The following is a 21,016-nucleotide window of genomic DNA, read 5'->3' as shown; positions in this document are numbered from 1 at the left end:
CACTCATGTTGCTCCCTCGTGTCCAAGAATAACGTCCTACAGCTGCTCATAGCTCCTTACTTTGGGCTAAGGCTCTGGTGGCGGGCACACTCATCATTCCTGCTTTGCAGATGGGATAGTGAGGCTTAGGGAAGGGTCTAAGGTCACCAGCCAGGGAGTGGCAGAACTCAGGTGGGACAGCCATTCAGGCCCAAGCGACTCTGGTTGGCCCTTTCCACTGCAGAGCCCACTGCAAGAGGTCAAGTTCTGCGGGAGATGCACAGGAGACGAGACTGCCTCTGTGTGCTGGATTCAAATCCAAGCTCTTCCACGGACTTACTGAATGGGCAGGTGGTTTCCCTTCTTTTCTCCTCTGGGCCATAACCACCATCTCATAGAAGTCAGTGAACGAGGAAATGTAAAATGTCTGGCAGTTAAGGTTATTTGACAAATGGCCGTGCCCTTCTCTCTTGCTCTTCTCTGAATGTGGCCAGTCTAGGTCCCAGCTCTTTCAAACTTTTATATTTGAAGAACATCTTTTTTTTCCCCAAAGCACCGTCAATATTCATTGTCTGTTTGGAGCCTCCCCACTGCCCTAGAAGGGAGGAATTATGATCTGGATTTTATAGAACTGGAAACTGAGGCTCAGAAGACTCAAGTCCTCAAGACTCAGCTGCTTGTCCCCATAAAGGATCCATGTGACTGACTCTCAAGCCCTTTCTATGTGCTAGGCCCTGTGTTGGGCACCGGAGATAAAGCAGTGAACAAAACTGACACAGTCTACTTTCATGGAGCTGACAAACCAAAGTGGATGTGGATCTTTAAGCATAAATATCAATGAGATGCAAAATCAGAAATTGTGATAAATTACTCCAAAAAACAGACAATTATAGGGAGCCAGCAGAGACCAGGCAAGACATTTAAGCAGAGCCTTGAAAGAAGAATAGGACTTAACTAGACAAAGGATCTTCCAGGCAGAGGGAATAAATAGCGCATGCAAAGGGCCTGGGGTGCAAAAAGTTTGGTCTGAGGAACAAAAGGAGGCAGTGTGACTTGGAGTGCGGTGGGAAAAGGGGAGAGTGGTAGGGGAAGAGATGGGAGGTGTAGGCAGGAACCAGATCACACAGGACCTTGTGGCCTGGGTTAAGGGGTTTGGGTTCTAATGCAGGAAAGTCTCTAAAGTCTTAAGCAAGGGAGAGATGGCCTGATTAAGTTTTAGAAAGAATCTCTGGGGGTGCCAGGGCAAGAGGAGACTATGGGAGTCATGCATGGCAGCAGGAAGACCTGCAGGGAGGAAGCTGGAAGTGGTGCCAGGCTGTGTTTATAGAGGAATCCAAGGGTGCTTTGGGGACGGCGCTCATAACGAGGCTTCAAGTAGCGGAGCCGGTGATTCCAGGCCACACGGCTGGTCAGGCAGAGTGAGGGTCTGGCCCTGCACACACCCATGCCTTTCCTCTTACCAGGACAGAGGCTGCTTTTTCTCTAGGAGGCCAGGGGCAACTTCTGGGAGGTAAAATCCTGGGTTGCATATTTATAATGTTTTCTACACAAACCTCAAAGTGGCTGCTGTTTTTGGCACAGAGGAGAAGTTCACTGCTGGACAGAGGTCCTGCATGGAGGCGACCGAGAGGCCTTCCTTAGGCTACTTCACGGAAGAGGCGAGCTCTGAGCAAGCAGGTGCACGAGGCGAGTCGGTCTGTAGGTGTGTGCTCTCCTCACAGCTGGCCTTGCTGTGTGAGCTTGGAGAATGTACCAGGGCCCCCTGGACACTGTTCAGGGTGCACGCCAGTGTCGCTGTGACTCGGGGAGCCAACTGACATGGAAGCTCTTAGTGAATGGCTCCTATTGGCAGGAGGCCATAGCCGGGACAGGGACAGAGGCACGTGGATGTCTCAGACGTCATACCCAGGCCCAAGCCAATGGGAAGAGGTTGGCAAGGGCCTGGGGGGAGAATCCTGGGGAGAGGAAGAGCAGGTGGACGGCGACACGGACTTAAGAGTCCAGCTGCCTGGACATCGACCCTGGTTCCATCTGTGTCAGCCCAGGCAAATGATTCGACCTTGCAGAGCATCAGTCTCATCACCTGTAAAATGGGCTTGTTCATAATGGTTGTCTTATAGAACCACTCAGCAAGAATATTTAATGAGAAAATGCGTGGAAAATGTTTCTAACCAGTGGGTGCAGGGTGCCTCCTTTAATCGTCTGAAGCAGAGCTCTGGATTCCTTGTCCCTGAGCTCTTCTAGGAACTCATCCCATCTCAGTAAATGGTTGTCACACCAAAACCCTACACATGTCCCTTGATCCTTCACTTTCCTTCAAGTGTCCAGAGCTTACGGTTTGTTTCCACTGTGGCAGGGACTGTCCCATATGATGGTGGCCAACCTCATTCCATCAGGCTTAATGCCTCCAAAAAAAAATGTCTATGGGGCACCTCCTGCAGGCAGGGCCCTCTGTGATTGCTGTTCAGAGGCCACACAGTTCTGGGAGAGGCTCAGAGAGGTTGGGTGGCTTGCTTGAAGTCACACAGCAAGGAAGCAAGGACTCAGCAAGCTTCATAGCAGCTGAGAAAACCCTGGGACCACTTCTACTTTTTGAGCTTCCCAGTATGCTGAGAATAAAAGAACAGCAAAATGGACTTATCAGCTTGTGCTCTCAACAACAACAAAATGCCAAATAACTAACATTTGCCAGGTCATGTATTAAGCTATCTGATTTAGTAAAACAGGACTCTTAGTGTCCCCCAGGTGGTGTGGTCTGGCAGGGGCACCCAACTGTAAAGTCAAAAAAGGGAGTTCTTGTTCAATGAGACCCTTCGTGACTGGTATTGCTGGGCCAAGGGACACCCCTGCCCATGCCTCACTGAACGCCGCCACTGGGACCTGACCTTACCATCTATTATGGGACTCCAAAGTGGACACATTTTACGCTATGCTAGTTGCTTTGGCAGAAATGCAGGGGGCATGCCCCAGGGTAAGGCAAGCTGGGCTCTCAAATTGCCCTGCCCTGTCCTGGTCTGGGCAAGTCCCTGCCCACTGTGGCCCATCTCAGCCTGCTCCTCTGGAAAGAGGGGAAAGGAACAGCACCTGCTTTATTGGCTTACTGGGAAGATGCCAAGAAATGATGCAAGGAGAGCACGGAGCACATGCCTGCATGAGCAGGCGCTGGCTGGCTGTTCTTATGGCTCAGGGTAGCAGCGGACAGCCAGGGGGCCCGAGGCCTGGTGCTTTGAGAACCACTGAGGATGTGCTCAGTATCCTCAGCTCCTGGCACAGGGTCTGGCACCGTGGGCCCTACGTGAAGGTGTAGAGTTGAATTGCACAGAAGAGGCTTTGGGCCAGGCAGAGCAGAGCCTGGGGGCACCAGGGAGGACAGGGGAGATCATTGGAGGACCTGGCCTTTGATTTCTTCTCCACCCCCATCTGCTTCCTTGGGGGGCCAGCCAGGCACTCCCATGAGCTCCCTTTTGCATGTGTGGTGGTCAGTGTCCCTTAGCTTATTCTAAGTAAATAGCTTCCGAGTGCCTCTTACATAGCAGACGCTGGGGATATAGCGTGAACAAGTCAGGCAGGAGTAAGAGCGATTATTTTCATGGTTTCAATCTGAATGTTGAGTGGCAGGTTCACGTGAACACATTATTTAAAATGAATAAAATAAGCAAATAAATAATGGCAGGGGGTTTGCCCAGGCAACAATGGGAGTATGTAGTGAACTGAGGTTTATGATTAATGCAATTTTGGGCAGCAGAGGCTCTTTTAAAAAGCAAGATAAAACCGAGCAGGACAGACAGGCTCCCTGTCCTCCTGACATGGACATTCTGGTGTGGGGAAGCAGATTGTAAACAAGCACATAACCTGTGAAAACTTGAACGTTAGGCAGTGAGACATGCTGGAGAGGATAGAAAGGAGGAGAGGAAAGGCTCACATGAGGCGGGATGACCAAGACCTCTCTGTGTCGAGGACATGTAAGTGGAATCCAGGAATGAGTGAGGGAAGGTACCAGGGAACATCTGGGGAAAGGTGGCACCAGGCAGGGGGAGAACACAGGCAAAGATCCGGAGGCATGGCAGAGGCATGATGGGAGGTGATGTGGTAGAGGCAGCCTAGGGTTGGGTCACATGGCAGGGTTGAACAGTAACTGGTTAGGATAAGGAGTCTAGAAGCTGGCCTAGTTATCTGGTCAGCTCTCAGGCTTGGGCCCTTAGTACCCTGGACAGCGGCTCTTCCCTGGGAGCACTGGCAGGTATGGGGCGCACCCTACTGAACAAGGACTTGTGTGAATGTCTGCTTCTGTGCAGTGAATTAGGGCTGGGTGGGGAGCAGATGATACTACATCTATATGAGCTGGCCCTGCCCACAGGAAGCATGGTCATGTGGATGCGCCATAAATGTACAGCTTAATCAGTCTTTATTAACCGAATATCTGCGCAGTCACCACTTGTTCGGGATCAAGAGGGCCCCCAGCTTTCAGCAGCCTTCACCTCTATGTGGCCCTTCTCCAACAACACCCCCCACCTCTCCTAGAAGCAACCACTGTCCTCATTTGGGGAATAACAGTTTCTTCACTATTCCTTTGTAGTTAGCCACCATGTCTCATTTAATGTATTCTTAATTTTTAAAAAAGATTTTATTTATTTGGCAGACTTGCAGAGAAAGCACAAGTAGGCAGGGAGGCAGGCAGAGGGAGAGGGAGAAGCAGGATCTCCGCTGAGCAGGGAGCCCAATGTGGGGTTCGAACCCAGGACCCTGGGATTATGACCCAAGCCAAAGGCAGCCATTTAACTAACTGAGTGACCCAGGCACCCCTAATGTATTCTGATTTTAATTAAAAAAATGAATATAGTCAGATTATAAAGACCAAAACCATAACAGAAAAGGTTGAAAACCCTCTGCTTCCCCAGTCTGGTCCCCTCACCAAAGGTAGTTGTCAGTAGTCAGTGACCCTCAGACTTTTTTCTCTGCATTTGTGGCTACCTGTGCACCCACAGAAAATGTATGGCAATGTTTGTAGATGTTTAACGTAAATGATATTAAATTGTATAAGTCCTTCTGCAGCTTGCTTTCTCACTCAGCAGAGGCTTGGAGAACTTTCCGGGTCTACATCTAGGTCTTTCTCATTGTCTTTCACAACCACATGCCGAGGAGGAATATACTACAATTTACTCAGCCTCTGTCCTGTTGGTGGCGTCCGGGTTGTTGCTGATATTCCTCTTTCAAACCTTGATGTGACGAACACTTTATGAACTTGCTGAAGTCCTCGTGCATGGTTGCTAGTATTACATTTAAGATTGATGATGTTCCTGTCAGCCCATGATAGTGCCCCCATTTCACAGAGGTGGAGCCTGAGGCTCAGAGAGGTGAATTCACTTGCCCAGGGTCACACAGCAAGTGAATGGAGGAACCAGTTTGCAAATCCTCATACAGCTGACTCCTAAACCAGTGCTTATCTACACTCTACAGATAATTACAGTCTGCAGGGTGGGTGCCCTAATACAACAAACATTCCTGGAGCCCTGACTGCCTGCCTGAAGGCCCAGTGCTGGGCTCTGATGCCACAGTAACAGATCGGATCGGTCTCTGCCCTGCCCTCAAGCCCTGCTCTGTGTGGCGGCCTCAATGGGGAACAACTGCAATGCAGGGCTATTGGTACTAAAGCCCAGAATGCTGCCTGGGCATGGGAAGACGGGTCATTTACTATTCATCGGACCTCTGGTGGAGGGGTCAGGGAAGGGTTGTAGGGCGGGGGGAGATTTGAGCTGAGACTGACAAAGGAGGCAGGAAGGTCAGGCACATAGAGGAATCCAAAGTGTTGACCAGAGGAAGCAGGGGAGCTCTGGGAGCAAAATGGCTGCACAGGTCGGCAGAGATCCTGTGGACTTGGACTTCATTGTATTAGGGCACCCGCCCTGCAGACCGTAATTATCTGTACAGCGTAGATGAGCACTGGTTTATTTTTTTTTATTTTTTTTAAAGATTTTATTTATTTATTTGACAGACAGAGATCACTAGTAGGCAGAGAGGCAGGCAGAGAGAGAGAGAGAGAGAGAGAGAGAGAGGGAAGCAGGCTTCCTGCGGAGCAGAGAGCCCGATGCGGGGCTCGATCCCAGGACCCCGAGATCATGACCCGAGCCGAAGGCAGCAGCCCAAACCACTGAGCCACCCAGGCGCCCCAAGAGCACTGGTTTAGAAGTCAGCCAGCCTTGGACTTCATTCTGTGGGCTCTGGGAGCCCAGAAGGGTTTATTCATTCAGCAGAGAGGGCTGGAACACCTGCTGTGTGCCAGGTACTATTTTAGGGGCTGGGAACACCACAGTGGACAAGATAAAAAAAAAAAAAAAAAAAAGACACCTGCTTTCAGAGAGCTTCCATTTCAGAGGGGGAACCAGATAAGCTGCCAATAGTTGAATTCCAGAGAGCACTACAAGGAAAATGAAACCGGGTGATGGCGTGGAGAGTCTAAGGGAGGGCCTCTTGGAGGAGGCAGCCTTTGACAGGAGTTCTCAAGGACCAGAGGAATGTGAAGAGATGGGAACAGCATTCTGAGGGAGGGCTCAGCAAGGTCAAAGGCCCCGCGGTGAGGACAGACTTCCTCCATTGTGGCTGGTGTGTGGTGCTCTCCGTGGGGAAAGGTGAAGCCCTGCAGGGCCCAGGAGGCTGTGATGGTGCAGGGACTGAGTTTGTCCCAGAGGCCGATCAAGGTTACCGGAGAGCCTCTGAACCAAGGACGGTGGCCCTTGTGCTTCAGCCTTTGGACAGCTCCCTACCTGCTTGTGGGAGGCAGCCTCGAGCCAACAGTCTTGCTGGAAGAGTGGGAATTCTGGCCTGAATTGTTGCGGACAGCTAAGGACTGGGTGCGGACTCCCTGGCCAAGGGCGGTGCCTTGTCAGGGGAAGGCCCACAGCCAGGCACCTGGTGCTTTTGCTTCCTTGGAGGCCCTGGTGGGTGTGGATTGATAGATGCCAAGGGCCCTATTCTCAGAGGACCTACAATGGGAGAGACGCGTACAAGCCAGGAGGAGGAACAGTGAGCTCAGCATGGCAGTTTGGGCACAGGCTTTGGGGTCAGAGAGCCTGTGGGTGTGCCCCAGACTAGCTATGACCGTGGCCCTCACTCGCCCTCATTTCTTTAAAATGGGGATAACAAAAGTCCTTAATAAAAGGTGAGGAGTCAGTGGAGCCCTGAGTACCCACAGTCAGGTCCTCCTGAGTGTAGGTCTGCAATACAGGCCTCTCTCTCCCTGTGTTTATCCTATAGCTCGTGGATCCCTCAGACTGTCTTTTTTTTTTTTTTAAGATTTTATTTATTTATTTGAGAGAGAGACAGTGAGAGAGAACATGAGCGAGGAGGTCAGAGAGAGAAGCAGACTCCCCGTGGAGCTGGGAGCCCGATGCGGGACTCGATCGCGGGACTCCGGGATCATGACCTGAGCCGAAGGCAGTCGTCCAACCAACTGAGCCACCCAGGCGTCCCATCCCTCAGACTGTCTTGCCCATTCTTGTTTCATTCAAGTACATACTGTTAGAGCTGGAAGAAGCTCTAACTTCCTAGAGATGGGGAAACTGAGGCCCAGAGCAGGCAAGGGGCTGCCCTAGGTCACCAAATGGCGAGTTCAAGAATGGGGATCTGCTTGGTCTCATGACTTTTGTCTTCCCGAAGTCCTATCACAGTGCTTCTTGATCTCTTCTTACTTGAGGTGAACTCTTGGGAATTCTGGCAGGTTTTGGGGAAATGGTGTCACGGGCTTGAGGGTGGTACAGCGAGGAAAGCTGTGTCCATGTGAATTTATTAAGCATCTCCTGGCTTCCTGGTCCATAGAGCTTGCTGCTTCTGATACACCTCTTCCTGATCTTGCCCCCAGCACTGACCTGGGCATCTGCTTTCCTTCCCACTGTCCATCGGTAATGGTCTCAGTATTTACCCAGCCATGTGCCCCAGTCATCCACCTGCAGGCCCACTAGAGTCCTGTAGAATCTGGTGTGAAGGCAGACTCTCATGGCCCCAAACTCCCTGTCATCTCAGCCATTGTCCCAGTCTTCTCTGTGCTCATCCTGCCTCCAGATTTCACCCACCAGCCTGTCCTCACACCATGGATCTCTCTTACACGTACTGTCCAAGCTCAAAAGTCTTCTACCTGCAATGTCAAATCCAGCCTCAAGGCAACCCTGCCCAGATCTTTCTCATTCCAGCCTGAGGTCTCCCTTATCTTCAACCTTTCAAAGGCGGAAAAGGTACTTCTGCTTTCCTGGCTTCATTCTTGATTCGTCCCCCAACTCCCACCCCACCTCCAGCAAATCACACAATCCTATTGGGTCTACTCTGGAAATTGCTTCTAGGGACACCTGTTTGCGACACCACCACTGCCAGCATGCTGGTCCCAGCCATCATCCCCTCCATCTCACATGGACACCACCCATTTCCTCCCGGCTGACCTCCATCACACTCTGGCCCTTCAGTCTAGCCTCCCACAGCAGCCTGAGTCATCCACAGAAACATGTCACTTCTCTGCTGAAGACCCTCTGGGTGGCATCTCACTGTGCTTGCAGTAAAATCCAAAATGCTTGCCAGCCTGCAAGACCCTGGGGCCTGGCTCGGCTTCTCCACCTTGTCTCCTCTATCTGCCTTGACTGCCCTGTACCAAGCCATACGTGCTTCCCTTCCCACCTCTTCCGTTCCTGTTGTTGGCAGTGGGCTCCCCCACATTCTCTGCCTCTTGTAAATGCCACCTCTTCACAAGCCTTCTGTACCACACCAGCCTCTGTCTTCCATCAGATTCTCAGGCATGTTTCAGCCCAGCTCATCTCTAGGTCCTCAGCCTCCAGCCCAGGGTTTGGCACCAAGGGACTCGCAGGAAACACTTGAATTGAAGGACATGGAAGGGTTGACCTACCTTTAGCCAGGAGCTGATGAGTCAGAGGGAGTCGACTGCATTGTTGAAAATCAGGACTAAGGGCTGTGGGAGTGGGGTTGCGGGCCGTGAAGGGATTTGGTGTTCCTGGGTGGGCTTCCTGCTGTCCACTGGAGGATGGGGAACATTCTAAAGCTCGAAGGAGGCCCATGGTGTGGGAGAGAGAGAGCAAGCTATGCAGAGGACACGTCTGGGTTTGATTCCTGACTCTACCATTCACATGCTGTGTGACATGGGGCAAGTGACTTCACCTCTCTGAGCTCCAATTCATCAGTAAAATGGGGGATGATCATAGACCTTGCTTTCTCAGATTGTCGTGAGAACTAGAAATACTGTATTGGCTCAACTAACACGGAGCAGACTGTGTGGTGTTGGTGGTGGTGATGATGATGGTGAAGAAGAAATATATTTTTAAGTCCCTGGATGCTGGGTGCTCCGAAGCAGATCATGGGGTGGTTGCAGTTTGACCTTGACTTAGGGCCACTGGAGAAGCGTTTTGAGGGCAGGGCAGAGGGTGAAGCAGGTGTGTAAACAGGAAGTGAAGGCTCAAGCCCAGAAACTGGGCAGGTGAGGGAAAAGGTGGGCAAGCAGTCCCCAGGGCAGGCCAAGGCTAGGTTTGGTTTGAGAGTATCTAAGGCCCACAGGAGGATCGCCTTGCAGTAGGACTAGCCAGACCCCTCTCTGTCTCTGTGTCTGTCTGCCACTCCTCATTCTGTTTTCCAATATGTTTGGGTCCCTTAGCCAGTTTCCCTGACCCCCTCTCCCCTCCAGAGCCTTCTCAGTCTGTTCTCTTCTAAAGGCCCACAAGTTGAGAGGAAGAGGAAGGTTGGTATCGGTGAATCACCAGTTCTCCTACTGGGCCGCCTGTTGACTCAGTGTGGCCTGTATCCCTGTCTCCAGTCAAGCTGGGGGTTGAGGGGCCTCTCTGAGCTTGCACACACACAGCTCTACAGATGAGGAAGCACTTGCGGAGAAAGACCCCTTGAGTCCCCACGCAGAGCAGGGACATGTTGGGGGGGCTGAATGGAGAGGTTGCCAGAGACAGCGGGAATCCCGAAAGAAGTCAGGGAACCAAGCCAGAGAGGGTCCCCAGGGGCAACAGAGAGGAAGAGGCCATGGCTGGGGGCCCTGAGGGGTGAAGAATCCCACTCTGCTGTCCCCGGTGGGCTGGCTGCTCCCCCCCACCACTCCCCGCCGGGCCCCCGGGGGACCTCGCTCTAATAATGTATTTGATCGACTCGCCGGCCGCGTACAAGCGATTATTGTCTTGTCGGGAGTCAAACGTATCGATCCGGTGAGAAATATGAGCAGAGCAATGGGGCCCGCGTGTCAGTTACCAGCCCCGCTGGCCCTGGGGAGCCCCCTACGTCTCCTTTAATTACCGCTCAGCCCTGAGCCCAGCCTGGCCTCCCCTGTACTGCCTCCCTCCCAGGCTCCCCACACCTGAGAGGCCCCCCACTGCTCCCCAGCTCCCATGTCCTACCTGCCTTGCTCAACATGGCTTGAGGCCTCTTCTCTGGCTGAGAGGGCACTATCTGCCCTGCCTGGGCCTTCCATTCCTTGCTGCCAGGCCTTCCCCACCCAGAGGCCCCAAAGTCTGGCCCTCTGTTCTTTCCCAGCAGGCAGACACCTCAGACCCATTCTTCTTCCGCTCCCTGACTCCAGCTCAGGGACTCCGTCAGCCCTGGGAAGCAAGAGGTACGGGGTGATTTTATCCCTTGGGGGAGCACTTGAGGCCTTCCCTGCCTGGCTCCCCTCACTCAGCTACAGACCTGGGAGGGCAGTGCCAGAAATGGGTGGCACTTCCCTTCGTTCTCATCCTAAGGGACTGACACCCAGTCATGTCCAAAAGCAGGAACCTGACATGGTTGACATTGACTATGTCCATGGTGGATCACGATGGTGGCTTGGTAGGGTTCTGGCCCCCCCGTGATGTCCTTATGACCCTCATTTCCATGCCCCTCAAGATGTAAATCCTAAATCAGAACAGAGCCTACAGCATCAGGACAAGACTCCAGTACTCACGGCCACCAGCCAGACTGCCATTTGGAAGGCCCTCATGTACAGAAACCCTGCATCTGAAAGAGAGATGGGGTTGGGCCAGGAGGGGGGAGGTCTGAGTTGAAGCTGTGGTGGGTGGCTTGATGCTGTGTGGTCTCTGGATCTCCTGGGTGAAATAGCTGTTGGGATATGGGGTGCTGTGGAGTGTAGGTGGCTGGGAACTGTCCCCTCTGTGTGCAGATGTAAAAGCCCTTGGCCATCCCCAGTGAGTGGGTGGGCTGGCCTGCCTGCCTGGGTGTGTCTGGGTGCACTGGGTCCAGAAGGAAGGACACTCATGAAGTGAGCAGAGGCCTCACTTCATGCCTGTGTGTTCTGTCCTGCCCGAGTGTGCACGGGTGGGCACACATGCATGGCCAGGAGGTGTGCCTGGGCACACACGTGTGGATGTGCCCTTGTGCCCACGTGAGGGAGCAGAGGGGTTTCTGTACACAGGAGTCTCAGATGGTGGGTGGAGAAGGCTGGCATTGGACCCTGGGCTCCTAGACGAGGGTTCTCTTGTGTCTGCGTGTGCACACGTGTGTGTGAAGTGCTGGGGCCCATGTGTGTAAATGCTTGAGTGTATGTGTCTGTCTGGGTGAGTCCAGGAGTCTGTGTGCGCGCGTGTGGTTTGGGTGTCCCTCATTGTGGGCGCGGCGAGTCCTGCGGGACCTAGTGCGGGCGGGCAGGCTGTGTGGACGCGCCAGGTGGCCTTGCAGCCTCGACCGAGCGCGGGCAGGAGGAAGAAGGCAGAGGATTCCGCCGCGCCTTTGTCTACACCGCGGTGCACTGGGAGTCCTGCGCCTTTGTGTGACCCTCGCAGGTGTGCGCGCGGGGGCGGGGGGGGGGGTCGGGGAGGGGAGCGGAGGGAGGGGCTTCCTCCTCCGCAGCCGGCCCCGCCCTCCGGCTTATTGGCTGAGCGCTGCCGCCCTCTGGCGGGCACGGTGGGAAATGCTAGGCCGGGAGCGCAGTTCTGAGAATGGCCGGCAGGCAGACTGGGGACGCGGGGCTCCCCTCTCCCGAACCGGCTCCGCCGCCCGCATTTGCCCCCGGCAGACGTCTTGCCATTGTGGGTCAAGGCCCTGCCCCGTCGCCCTCACTGCCACCGCCCACGGGCACCGATTCCTCTTAATGGATGGATGCCACACCTGCAGACAGGTGCGCGGCTGGGTACCTCCCCCCTCACTGCCTTGCAGGACACCCAGCGCAAACGTCTCCCTGCGCTGTGCTTCTTGGCTTCATCGCTTCTTGGCTCTGGGCCCTCGGGAAGGCACCTCAACTCTATTGGCCCTCAGTCTTTTGGTCTGTAAAATGGCACAAATAGTGATCAGTATAAGAGATGGTGCCTGTCAAGCCTGGCGTTGGGAAAGCCCCCCCCAAAACTTCCAGCCAGTGTTTAGTGTTGTTGTTGTTGTTAGAGGCCCACCCTCTTTCCCAGGCCCACATGCCCTGTTCCAGATGTGTCGGCCTTTGTGGAGGCAGCTGGAGGGAGGGCTGGGGCAGCTGGGGCAGGAGTGTCCCAGACACTCAGTTGGAGGACTCAGCCTCTCCAGCCTGGGGACCCTGCGCCCCCACTTCCCCAACACACACATAATTTGGGGTCCGCAGCCTCCTGAGGTGGGCCTTTGGGCCAGAGTATTTTCCCTTTTGAAGGGGGCGGACCCTGTGGTTTCCTCCCTGGGTGACTTCCGGCTGAGAGGGCTTGGCCCCCAGAGAGGGCGGGGAGATGACACAGTTGTTCCCCCAGCCCTGCGGGGCGGGCAGCATGGTTCACTCCAGCATGGGGGCTCCAGGTAAGGGGCCTGGGGCCAGCGCCCGCTGCCTGCCCTGCCCTTCCTCCTTAGCTGTCTCCTCTTGTTTTCTTTTGCTCTGTACCTCACCAGCTCCCCCTTTCCCACCCTGGGTCCCCACCCTCAGCTCCTCTTTCCTCTTCCCTTCCACTCCAAACACCTGGGGGCTTCTGATCTCCCTCCTCATCTGTGCTACCATGTTCTGAGGGCTGGGGGGGGGGGGGCGGACGATGGAGCCCCGTGTTGGTAGCAGGCTCTTATATGGAGGATCAGTGAGTGGGCTTCTTGGTTGGGGGGTTGCTAAGGAGTGGGAACACTAAGTTGCAGGACTTTTCAGTGCGTGTGAGCTTCTGTGTGTGTGTAGGTGACTGGTAGTTCTGAGTCCTCCGAGTATGCCTGTAGTGTCTGTGCGTGCGGGGCTCTTGTGTGTGGCATTGTGGGCTCGCCTTGGCAATGATCTCTTGGCTCACTGCCTCACTTCATTTGTCTCCAATGTCACCTCCTCAGGGAGGCCTTCCCTGACCTCCTTGTCTCAAGGAGGTGGGCAGGAGGTGGGCAACCAGTCCAACCATTCTCAGTCCCCTTGCCCCTGCTTTGTCTTTCCTTTATGGCATTTATCACCACCTGGAAATTTATTATATGTCATCGGACCAAGTGGATGTTGGGTGCCAGGCACCATACAACATGATTTGTATTTGTTGGCTCATTTGATAAAATGTGTCTCTCTCTGCATGATGATAGTCATCTCCCAGCAGTGCTGATGGGACAGTTAAATGAGGTAATGTGTGTAGATGCTTAACACAGTGCCTGGAACACAGCAAGCGTCAGCACTGTGCGATTGTTTCGTTTGTGGCTGAACAGGCGTGCATGTCGGTGTGTGTCCCATTTGCGAGCATCTGCAGGATGAGTCCTGGTTTGGCATGTGCTATCCTCTCTGCACCTGTGTGTGTAGGCATCCCTGGGATCCTTCAACCACATATATTTATTGAGCAGTTCCATGCTGGGTGATGGAAATATAACTGAAAAAGGGAGCTTGGAGCCCGTCCTCCCGGAGTTCCCAGTTGGGACACACAGACCTGTTGGCTAGACAGCAGAGGAGTCAGGGCTGGGATGCTGGAGACACAGGGAGCCGTGGGAGCCCAGAAGACTGGCCTGGTTGAGCCAGTGGGGTGTCATAGAGGGCTTCCTGGAGGAGGGCTGAGATGTGAAGGATGAGTGGGTATGAGCAAGACAAAGGAGGTGAAGGAGGGGGTTGAGATGGAGGGAAGAGTACTTACAGGATAGCACATGGTTATTTATTGAGGTGACTGTGCAACTATGTATGTGTGTGCACACATACAGTGTAGACCCAGAGATCCGGGGCATTGCACACGCATGCCCTCTGCTCCACCCCAGACTCATGCCCATCTGAGGTTGAATGGGGGCCTCGTATGTGCTGGAAGTATTTATTTAGACCCCTGACTGGGGATTTCTCACAGAGCTGCCCTGCCCTGGAAGCCCACCTGACTTCCCTGCCTGGACGTGAATGAATACACTGCATGGTCTTGGGCAGATCACTTGTCCCACCTGGGCTTGAGCTCCACACCTGTGAACTGGGTTCAGGGGTCCACCCTGGCCATCTCCCAAGATGAGCTGATTCTGGATGTGTGAGTGTGCACTCGTGTGTGTGTGTGTGTCTGTCTGTCTGTGTCAGTCCGTGTGTCTGTCTGTGAGTGACTCTGAGTATGTATGCACATTTGTGTGTTTCCAAGTAACTGTGTGTGTGTGTGTATGCACACATGCGTGTGCGTGTCTCCGTGTGTACCTGTATGTGTGGCTCTGGGCATATGTGTGCGTCTATCTGAGCAACCAGAGTGCATGTGTGTATGCACGTCTGTCTGTCTGTCTGTGAGTGACTCAGGTGTGAGTGTGTGTGTTTGTCTGAGTGACCTCTGTGTGTGTGTGTGTGTACACATGCATGTCTGTTTGTATGTCTCTTTGTGACTCCAGGGTGCGATTCGGTGTATGTGGGCATATGTATGTGTTGTCTGTCTGAGTGACCTGGGTGTGTGAGTGTGTGTGTAAGTGCAGGTGTGCTTGCACATGTCTAGGTGTGTGTTTTGCATATGTACCCATGTCATTTTGTCTGGGTGTGTGTCTTCTCCTGCCTGGGCTCTGTGCGCACCTGTCCCTGTGTGTGTCTGCATGGTCTGTCCTCGTCTGGGCCCTGCCCAGCTGAGGCTATGGTGTGTGTGCGACGTAGCAGCTCTAGCCTCTTGTCGGCACAGCTGCAGGGGCCACCCTCTCTTGTTGTGTCTGCTGCCTCTCTCGCCATCCCTCCCTCCTGACAGCTCAGAAGTGTTCACTCCCTTGAGGCCACCCAGGGACAGATGTGGGGTGGTGGGGGTGTGAGGTGCTGCTCCTAGGGAGGCAAGGACCAGGCCAGCTGGGCCCACAGAGGTTCCTGGCAGCGTGAACCCTGCCCACAGGGGCTCCCAAGCCACAGCCTTGATTGAAGCCATCTCTGAAGGCAGGAGACCCAGGGGACAGGCCAAGAGGGGCCAAGAGGGGTGAGGGGCAGCCCTTGGGCCCTCTATATTTAGCCCCATTTTCGGTAAGTGCTAACGAGAAGCTGGCCGAAGTCTGCTAAAACCGGCTGGGGGAAATGCAGAGGAGAAGTGAAAGTCCGGGGAGGGAGGGGCTAAGGAGGGGTGGGGAGGGCGGAGGGGACCCAGAGTCCCAGGCCTGAGGCAGTGGGGCAAGCGAGTGTGACCCCAAGGGTGTGGGTAGCCCTGGGTGTGTCTGACTCCAGGATGGTGGGATTGAAGGGGCCTGGCAGAATTCTGCATTGCTTTTTCCTGCCTGGCCCTCTAAAGAGTTACATACTGCCTGGGATGGGAGAAGGGAGGGATGACTACAGTCACATGACCAAGCAGCCTTTCTGTGTGAACGAGGCCTTGAGATGAGCTTTGGAAGGCACCAGGGAACCGGACCATATTTGATGGCCTGGTGGGGGTGGGGGATTTTTCAAAGTCCAGATGTCCAGGTCTCCCCTTGTCCCTATGAAAGCAGAGAGTCTGGGTGGGAATAGGTGTCAGTGTTTCTCTAGAGTCAAGAGACCAGGGCCTGGGCCGACAGCCTGCAGGACGGATGCCTCAGCATGCCTCTTAAGGGGATTGTCAGTGCCCTCCAGTGTTAAGGCATCATTTGGCTTTGGGTCTGTGGTAGAAACGGAGTCTCCTCTTCATCCTTGGTGAGGATGATTCGATGAGTCCCTTTTCGTGGATTGTGGGAAGGAGGAAGAAAAGAAAGATGGGCTTGGGCAAAGGGCAACACTGGCCATTTTGCCGGCAGCCCAGCCAAATGCTGCAGGGTGCCTGGGCTGTATGCGAATCGGGGTGGGGGAAGAATTAGGGAGAACAAGGGAAACGGAGTGGTGGAGATTTCCTCTCATGCCACCTTTGCCTCCATGGCCACTATCCCTGCAGAGGTTACTTCAAAGGTTTAGGTTGGAGTTGCTTGGAGATTGGGGCTCAAGGTCAAGGTGGCAGGTGGCGGCAGGGAGAGAGGCTTGTCTGGGACAAGATTGGGTCCTGATCTGTCAGAGATTCTTGCACGCATTCATTCATTCCAAAGACACAGTCCCAGCCAAGACTGCTGGGCTCTTAGGAGATCATAGTCTGGGGCAAGGGGAGGCCATTGCCCAGCGGGTCAGAGTGTGTTAGGGAGGGGGAGGCAGGGGGTTTCCAGATAAGAAAGACACTAACCACTTGAGGAGTCAGGGAGGACCTCACAGAGGAGGTGATGTGTGAGCTGGGACCTTAAAGAGGAGCTGGAGTTTGCTAGTAGGGAAGAAAAGGTCACCAGCTAGGGGAAGAGAAAGATCAGGGCCTCGGGGGCACCCGTGTGCACTCGGCCCAGATGTCCTGGGCTGGGCAGTGTTGTGGACCCCAAGATGAGTCAGACCTGCCCTTAAGGGGATCCTGGTCTGACAGGGGAGATGGACTGGGGCCCAGATGGGTGCAGCCTCTAGGACAGTCACCAGGGGAGGAGGTGGAGGGAGCTACCACCATAAGGGACAGAGCCTGTGCTGGGGCCTGAAGGATGAGTAGGAGCTCGCCAGGTGGACAGAGTGGGGGCAGCCTTCCTGGTGGGGGGAGTAGCCCATACCGAGGCCTCAGGAAACATGTGTTAAATGGCAGAGAGACAGCAGGACAGAGGCAGGAACAGGTAGAGAGAGCCAACACTTAGCACCTACTCTTATGCCCTGGGGGTGCTGGGGAGCCAACAGTGAGTCAGAGCAGGTCTGGTGGGAGAGGATGGGGACACAGAAGGCCACAGGCCATCGGGCCTGTGGGCTCAGGGCTAGGACAGTGGGAGGGCACTGCCGTGGGAGGCTGTATTATTTTCCCAGGGCTGTCATCTTGAAGTGCTGTATGCTGGGTGGCTTAAACAACAGAAATTAACTTCCCCAAAATCTGGAAGCTAGAAGTCCAAGGTCAAGGTGGCAGTGGGTTGGTTCCTTCCGAGGCCTCTCTCCTTGGCTTGGGAGGACCGACTTCTCCCTGAGCCTTCATGCTGGCTTCTTTCCGTGTGTCTGTGTCCCAATTTCCTCCTCTTATGAGGACACTAGTCATATTGGATTAAGGCCCACCGTAATGGTCTCATTTAACTTGATTACCTCTTTGAAAACCCTATCTGGGTTTTTCTTGGGGAGACAGGGAGCTGTGGAAAGGTTCACAGCCAGGTTGTGGGGAGATCCTCCCTGGGGCCTGATGGACACTGGCTGGGAGGAGGGGCCAGGGAGGAGGTTGGAGCAGGAGTCTCAGAGATACTAGGAGGTCTGGGATGTAGGGCCACAGTAGCACCAGCCATCACTGCAAGCTGGACCAAGTTCTGGGACGTGTAGAGGCAGGATTAGGGTGGGGTCTCTCACCTGGGACCAGCACCTGGGGCCTCCTCTGTGTCTCTCAAGCTCATGAGCCACTCACCACCACCCACGGCCTAGAAGCAGGGCCTGAGCTCCCGTAGCATCCTGGGCACCCACACTGCCCTCACCAGCCTCTGCCTTAGTAGTGCTGTGTATCTTTTCTTTTCTTTTTTTAAAAATAAAGATATTTATTTATTTATGTGGCAGAGAGAGATCACAAGTAGGCAGAGAGGCAGGCAGAGAGAGAGAGAGGGAAGCAGGCTCCCTGCTGAGCAGAGAGCCCGATGCGGGGCTTGATCCCAGGACCCGGGGATCATGACCTGAGCCGAAGGCAGAGGCTTAACCCACTGAGCCACCCAGGCGCCCTTCTTTTAGCTTTTAATTTTCTTCTTTTTTTGGTGAAAACGTACTTATAGTAAAGTGCTTGAATTTTAAGGTGCAGCTTGATGCATTTTCCCTATGTATGGAACTACATAACCACCCAACAGATGACGGTACGGAACATTCCCAACCCCCTGCAGGCCTCCTCATGCCCATTCCCCATCAGCAAGCCCCAAATGGTACCCAGAGTCTGACCTTGGCCATCTGGTATCATCTTGCCTGTCTGTGAGCTTCCTGTAATTGGAATCCTACTGTCTGTCCGCTTTTGTGTCTGCTGTCTTTCCCTCGGTGTCGGGCCTGCCAGACTCAGGGGTGCATGTGATGCAGGAGTTTGGTCCTTTTCCTGTAGTGGGGCATTTCACTCCATGGACAAACCACATTGTATCCATCTGCTGAGAGGCCCTTGACTTGTTTCCGGTTTGGGGCCATTTGGAAGGGGCTGCTGTGTGCCTGCGGGCTCAGGGGGCCGGGTGTTTCTCTGTCTCAGGAGGTTGCCCGGGAGTGGATGTGCGGGGTCTTAGGGAGGGGGCACCTCTTCAGTTTTCCTGAATTGTGTTTGTATCGATTTACACTCCCACGAGCAGTATGTGACCTGGCTTTTTAATCAGTAATTTTAAACCCGAGCAGCGTTTCATGTCAAGTAACCCTCAGTTGCAAAATTCCTGGACATTTTTTCCCCCCAGTTGCTGAGAATGTCCTAGCTCTCGTTAGTGGACCTTCTTTAAATATCTTGGGCACGGAACACTCTTGGATCGGACACCCCCTTTGATAGGGCATCGTGGTTTAGGCAGGGATGTAGAGTGAGTGGTGGGGGAGACCTTTGGGTCAGAGTCAGGGTCACGAGTGAGGTCTGGGGCCACACTGGGAGTCAAGGTCAGATGAAGGGCTTGTACCACCTGGATGGGAGTTGGGATTCAGGGTGGGTAAGGGGACTGAGAATGGGTAGGGCAGAAGCCTAGGTTTGTGTGGGGTCTAGGACGAGAAAGGGTTGGATTTGAGATGGCATCAGTCAGGGTACACTCCAGTAGGGGTGACAGCTGGAAATGAGGCCGGCAGAAATCACAGCAGGGGTCCACTAGACCATAGCAGTCCTGATTAAAAGTGGGAACTCTGGAGTCATGAAGACTGGTGTCCAATTGGGGCACCTCTACTGTCATATCTCTACTATGCTCTCGGGCCCTCAGTTTCCTCCTCTGTAAAATGGGGGTCATATTAGCACCAACTGCTACTGTGAGCTCTGAATCGTACTTAATGCTGTGCTCAGCACTGGTAATTGCTTGCCTTCCCATTCTCAGCATCGGAGTGTTGTGAGGGCAGAGCATTGCTTTGTGTCCCCCGTGCCAGCTGGCTGTTTGCTCCCTCCCCTCGTGTCCTGGGTTTACGGGACGATTGTGTGGCACTGCGTTTGTATGCTGGGGTACCCGGGTTGGATCTGGGATGCAGTCAGGATTCAAGGCTGGAGTCCTGGGGAAGCCTAGGAGTAAGGCTGAGGACCTGGTCAGGGGCAGAGCTGGATAGTGTTGGAGTCGGGGTTCCGAGGTCCCGTGGGGCTGCCGGGCCTGTGTGCTGAACGTGAGAAGGGAGGCCAGGAGGCCAGGTGGGGGTCAGGTGTGGACAGGAACATTGTGGGCTGAGGGAGGGGCAGAGGGCGCCGAATCCCACGCAGAGTTCAGAAGACTCACTCCTTTGGGGATGCTACAGCCCTTCACACCCCCAGGCCCCACTCAGAGTGGAAAACATGTCTCATCCGAAACCTGGTGAGGCAGGACGGGTGTGCCTTGGGAGGAGGCCCAAGGCTGACTCGCTCCTGTGGAACATCACCCACATTCTCCCGGGCACCAAAGCCTTCCTGCGACCACCAGCCGCCTCCCACCCTGTCCCAGGGCCTCACGGGAGCTGGCCCTCCCTGTGCCACCTTCTGCAGGGGTGAAAAGGATCCCGTTCTTGTCCTGACAGAGGAGGGCAGAGGCCCAGTAAGGAGGGCATGTCTCCTGGAAAGAGGAATCTGCAAGGTGGCAAGGGGTGCGGGAGGTTTGGAGAGAGGCCGGTGAGGGTGCCCCTGGCTTCCCTCACCCCACTTATATCCCTCTTCTGTCCCCAGAAATAAGAATGTCTAAGCCCCTGGAGGCCGAGAAGCAAGGTCTGGACTCCCCGTCAGAGCACACAGGTGGGTGGGGAGGGGAGCAGGGAAGGCAGGGTGCCTGTGGGGTGGGGGAGCTGCAGGGCTGTGGGGGGCACAGGTGACAACTCACTTTCCCTCTCGTTGCAGACACTGAAAGAAATGGACCAGACACTAACCATCAGGTCAGGAGGGAGTAGATGAGCTGGAGGAGTGGGAAGGGGGAGAAAGGAACAGAGGGGGCCCCTGTGGGGGAGGGGCAGGGTGTCAGAGCTGAGCTGCTTCACCTCACTCTTCCGATTCCCCACCCCAATTTTTTCTTCCTAGAACCCCCAGAATAAAACCTCCCCGTTCTCCGTGTCCCCAACCGGCCCCAGCACCAAGGTAAGCAGCTATCCGAACAGCCACAGCAGAGGAAAGAGGAGGGTGTCCTGTGATGGGTTGGTGTCTGGGAGAGGGTCCCGCACACCTCTGTGGGCCCAGGGCCTGACGGGGGGACGACATGGAGCCCTGATACCTTGATGACAAGGCTCCTCCCGCCCCTTCTCACACTTGGGCTCCCGCCCCAGGCCTGTGACTCACCCAGGCTCCTTCCCCTTCCCTGGGGGGTGGGGGTGGCCAGGGAAATCCCCCCCAGAGCCCCAGGGCGATGAACAACAGGAAGCTGAGGGCCCCGCCCCCATCCCAACTTCCCTGACAGAGGCCTGCCCTACCCCCCAGCCCCCCAACACACACACTCAGGGGCCAGCCAATAGAGGGGGATAAGGACTGGGGGCAGACCCAGTAAGGATGTCTGAGGTTGATGGGGAAGCTGGAAGTGGCCAGACAGAACAAATCCCTAATCCAGATGGGACCCAGGCCTCCACGCTCCAGTCTGTCGAGGTTGAAGGCAGCATGGG

At 54.6% G+C, this 21,016-nt stretch overlaps 1 protein-coding gene across 19 annotated transcripts in view; it reads left to right on the top strand.

The window, feature by feature from the left end:
* Positions 1–21,016, top strand: part of POU2F2 (POU class 2 homeobox 2) — a 109,718-nt gene that overhangs the window by 62,913 nt on the left and 25,789 nt on the right. For 12 of the 19 annotated variants that reach the window (XR_006605854.1, XM_045077230.1, XM_045077231.1 and 9 more), the window contains 3 exons: positions 20,100–20,165; positions 20,268–20,302; positions 20,445–20,501. Coding sequence is in view for 18 of the 19 variants with exons in the window: in XM_045077230.1 (XP_044933165.1) it covers positions 20,100–20,165; positions 20,268–20,302; positions 20,445–20,501 (158 nt within the window). In the remaining variant the exon portion in view is untranslated. Of the gene's footprint in view, positions 1–12,608; positions 12,712–20,099; positions 20,166–20,267; positions 20,303–20,444; positions 20,502–21,016 lie in introns of those variants that run through there. The other 7 variants (XM_004767743.3, XM_045077242.1, XM_045077241.1 and 4 more) reach the window with 1 other exon arrangement.

Source organism: Mustela putorius, unplaced genomic scaffold (assembly GCF_011764305.1).
Source record: "Mustela putorius furo isolate JIRA1106 unplaced genomic scaffold, ASM1176430v1.1 tig00000196_pilon_pilon_pilon, whole genome shotgun sequence".
NCBI classification, from domain to species: Eukaryota; Metazoa; Chordata; class Mammalia; order Carnivora; family Mustelidae; genus Mustela; species Mustela putorius.
The sequence above is the reverse complement of the archived record's forward strand: the minus strand, read 5'-3'. Positions and strand labels throughout refer to the sequence as shown.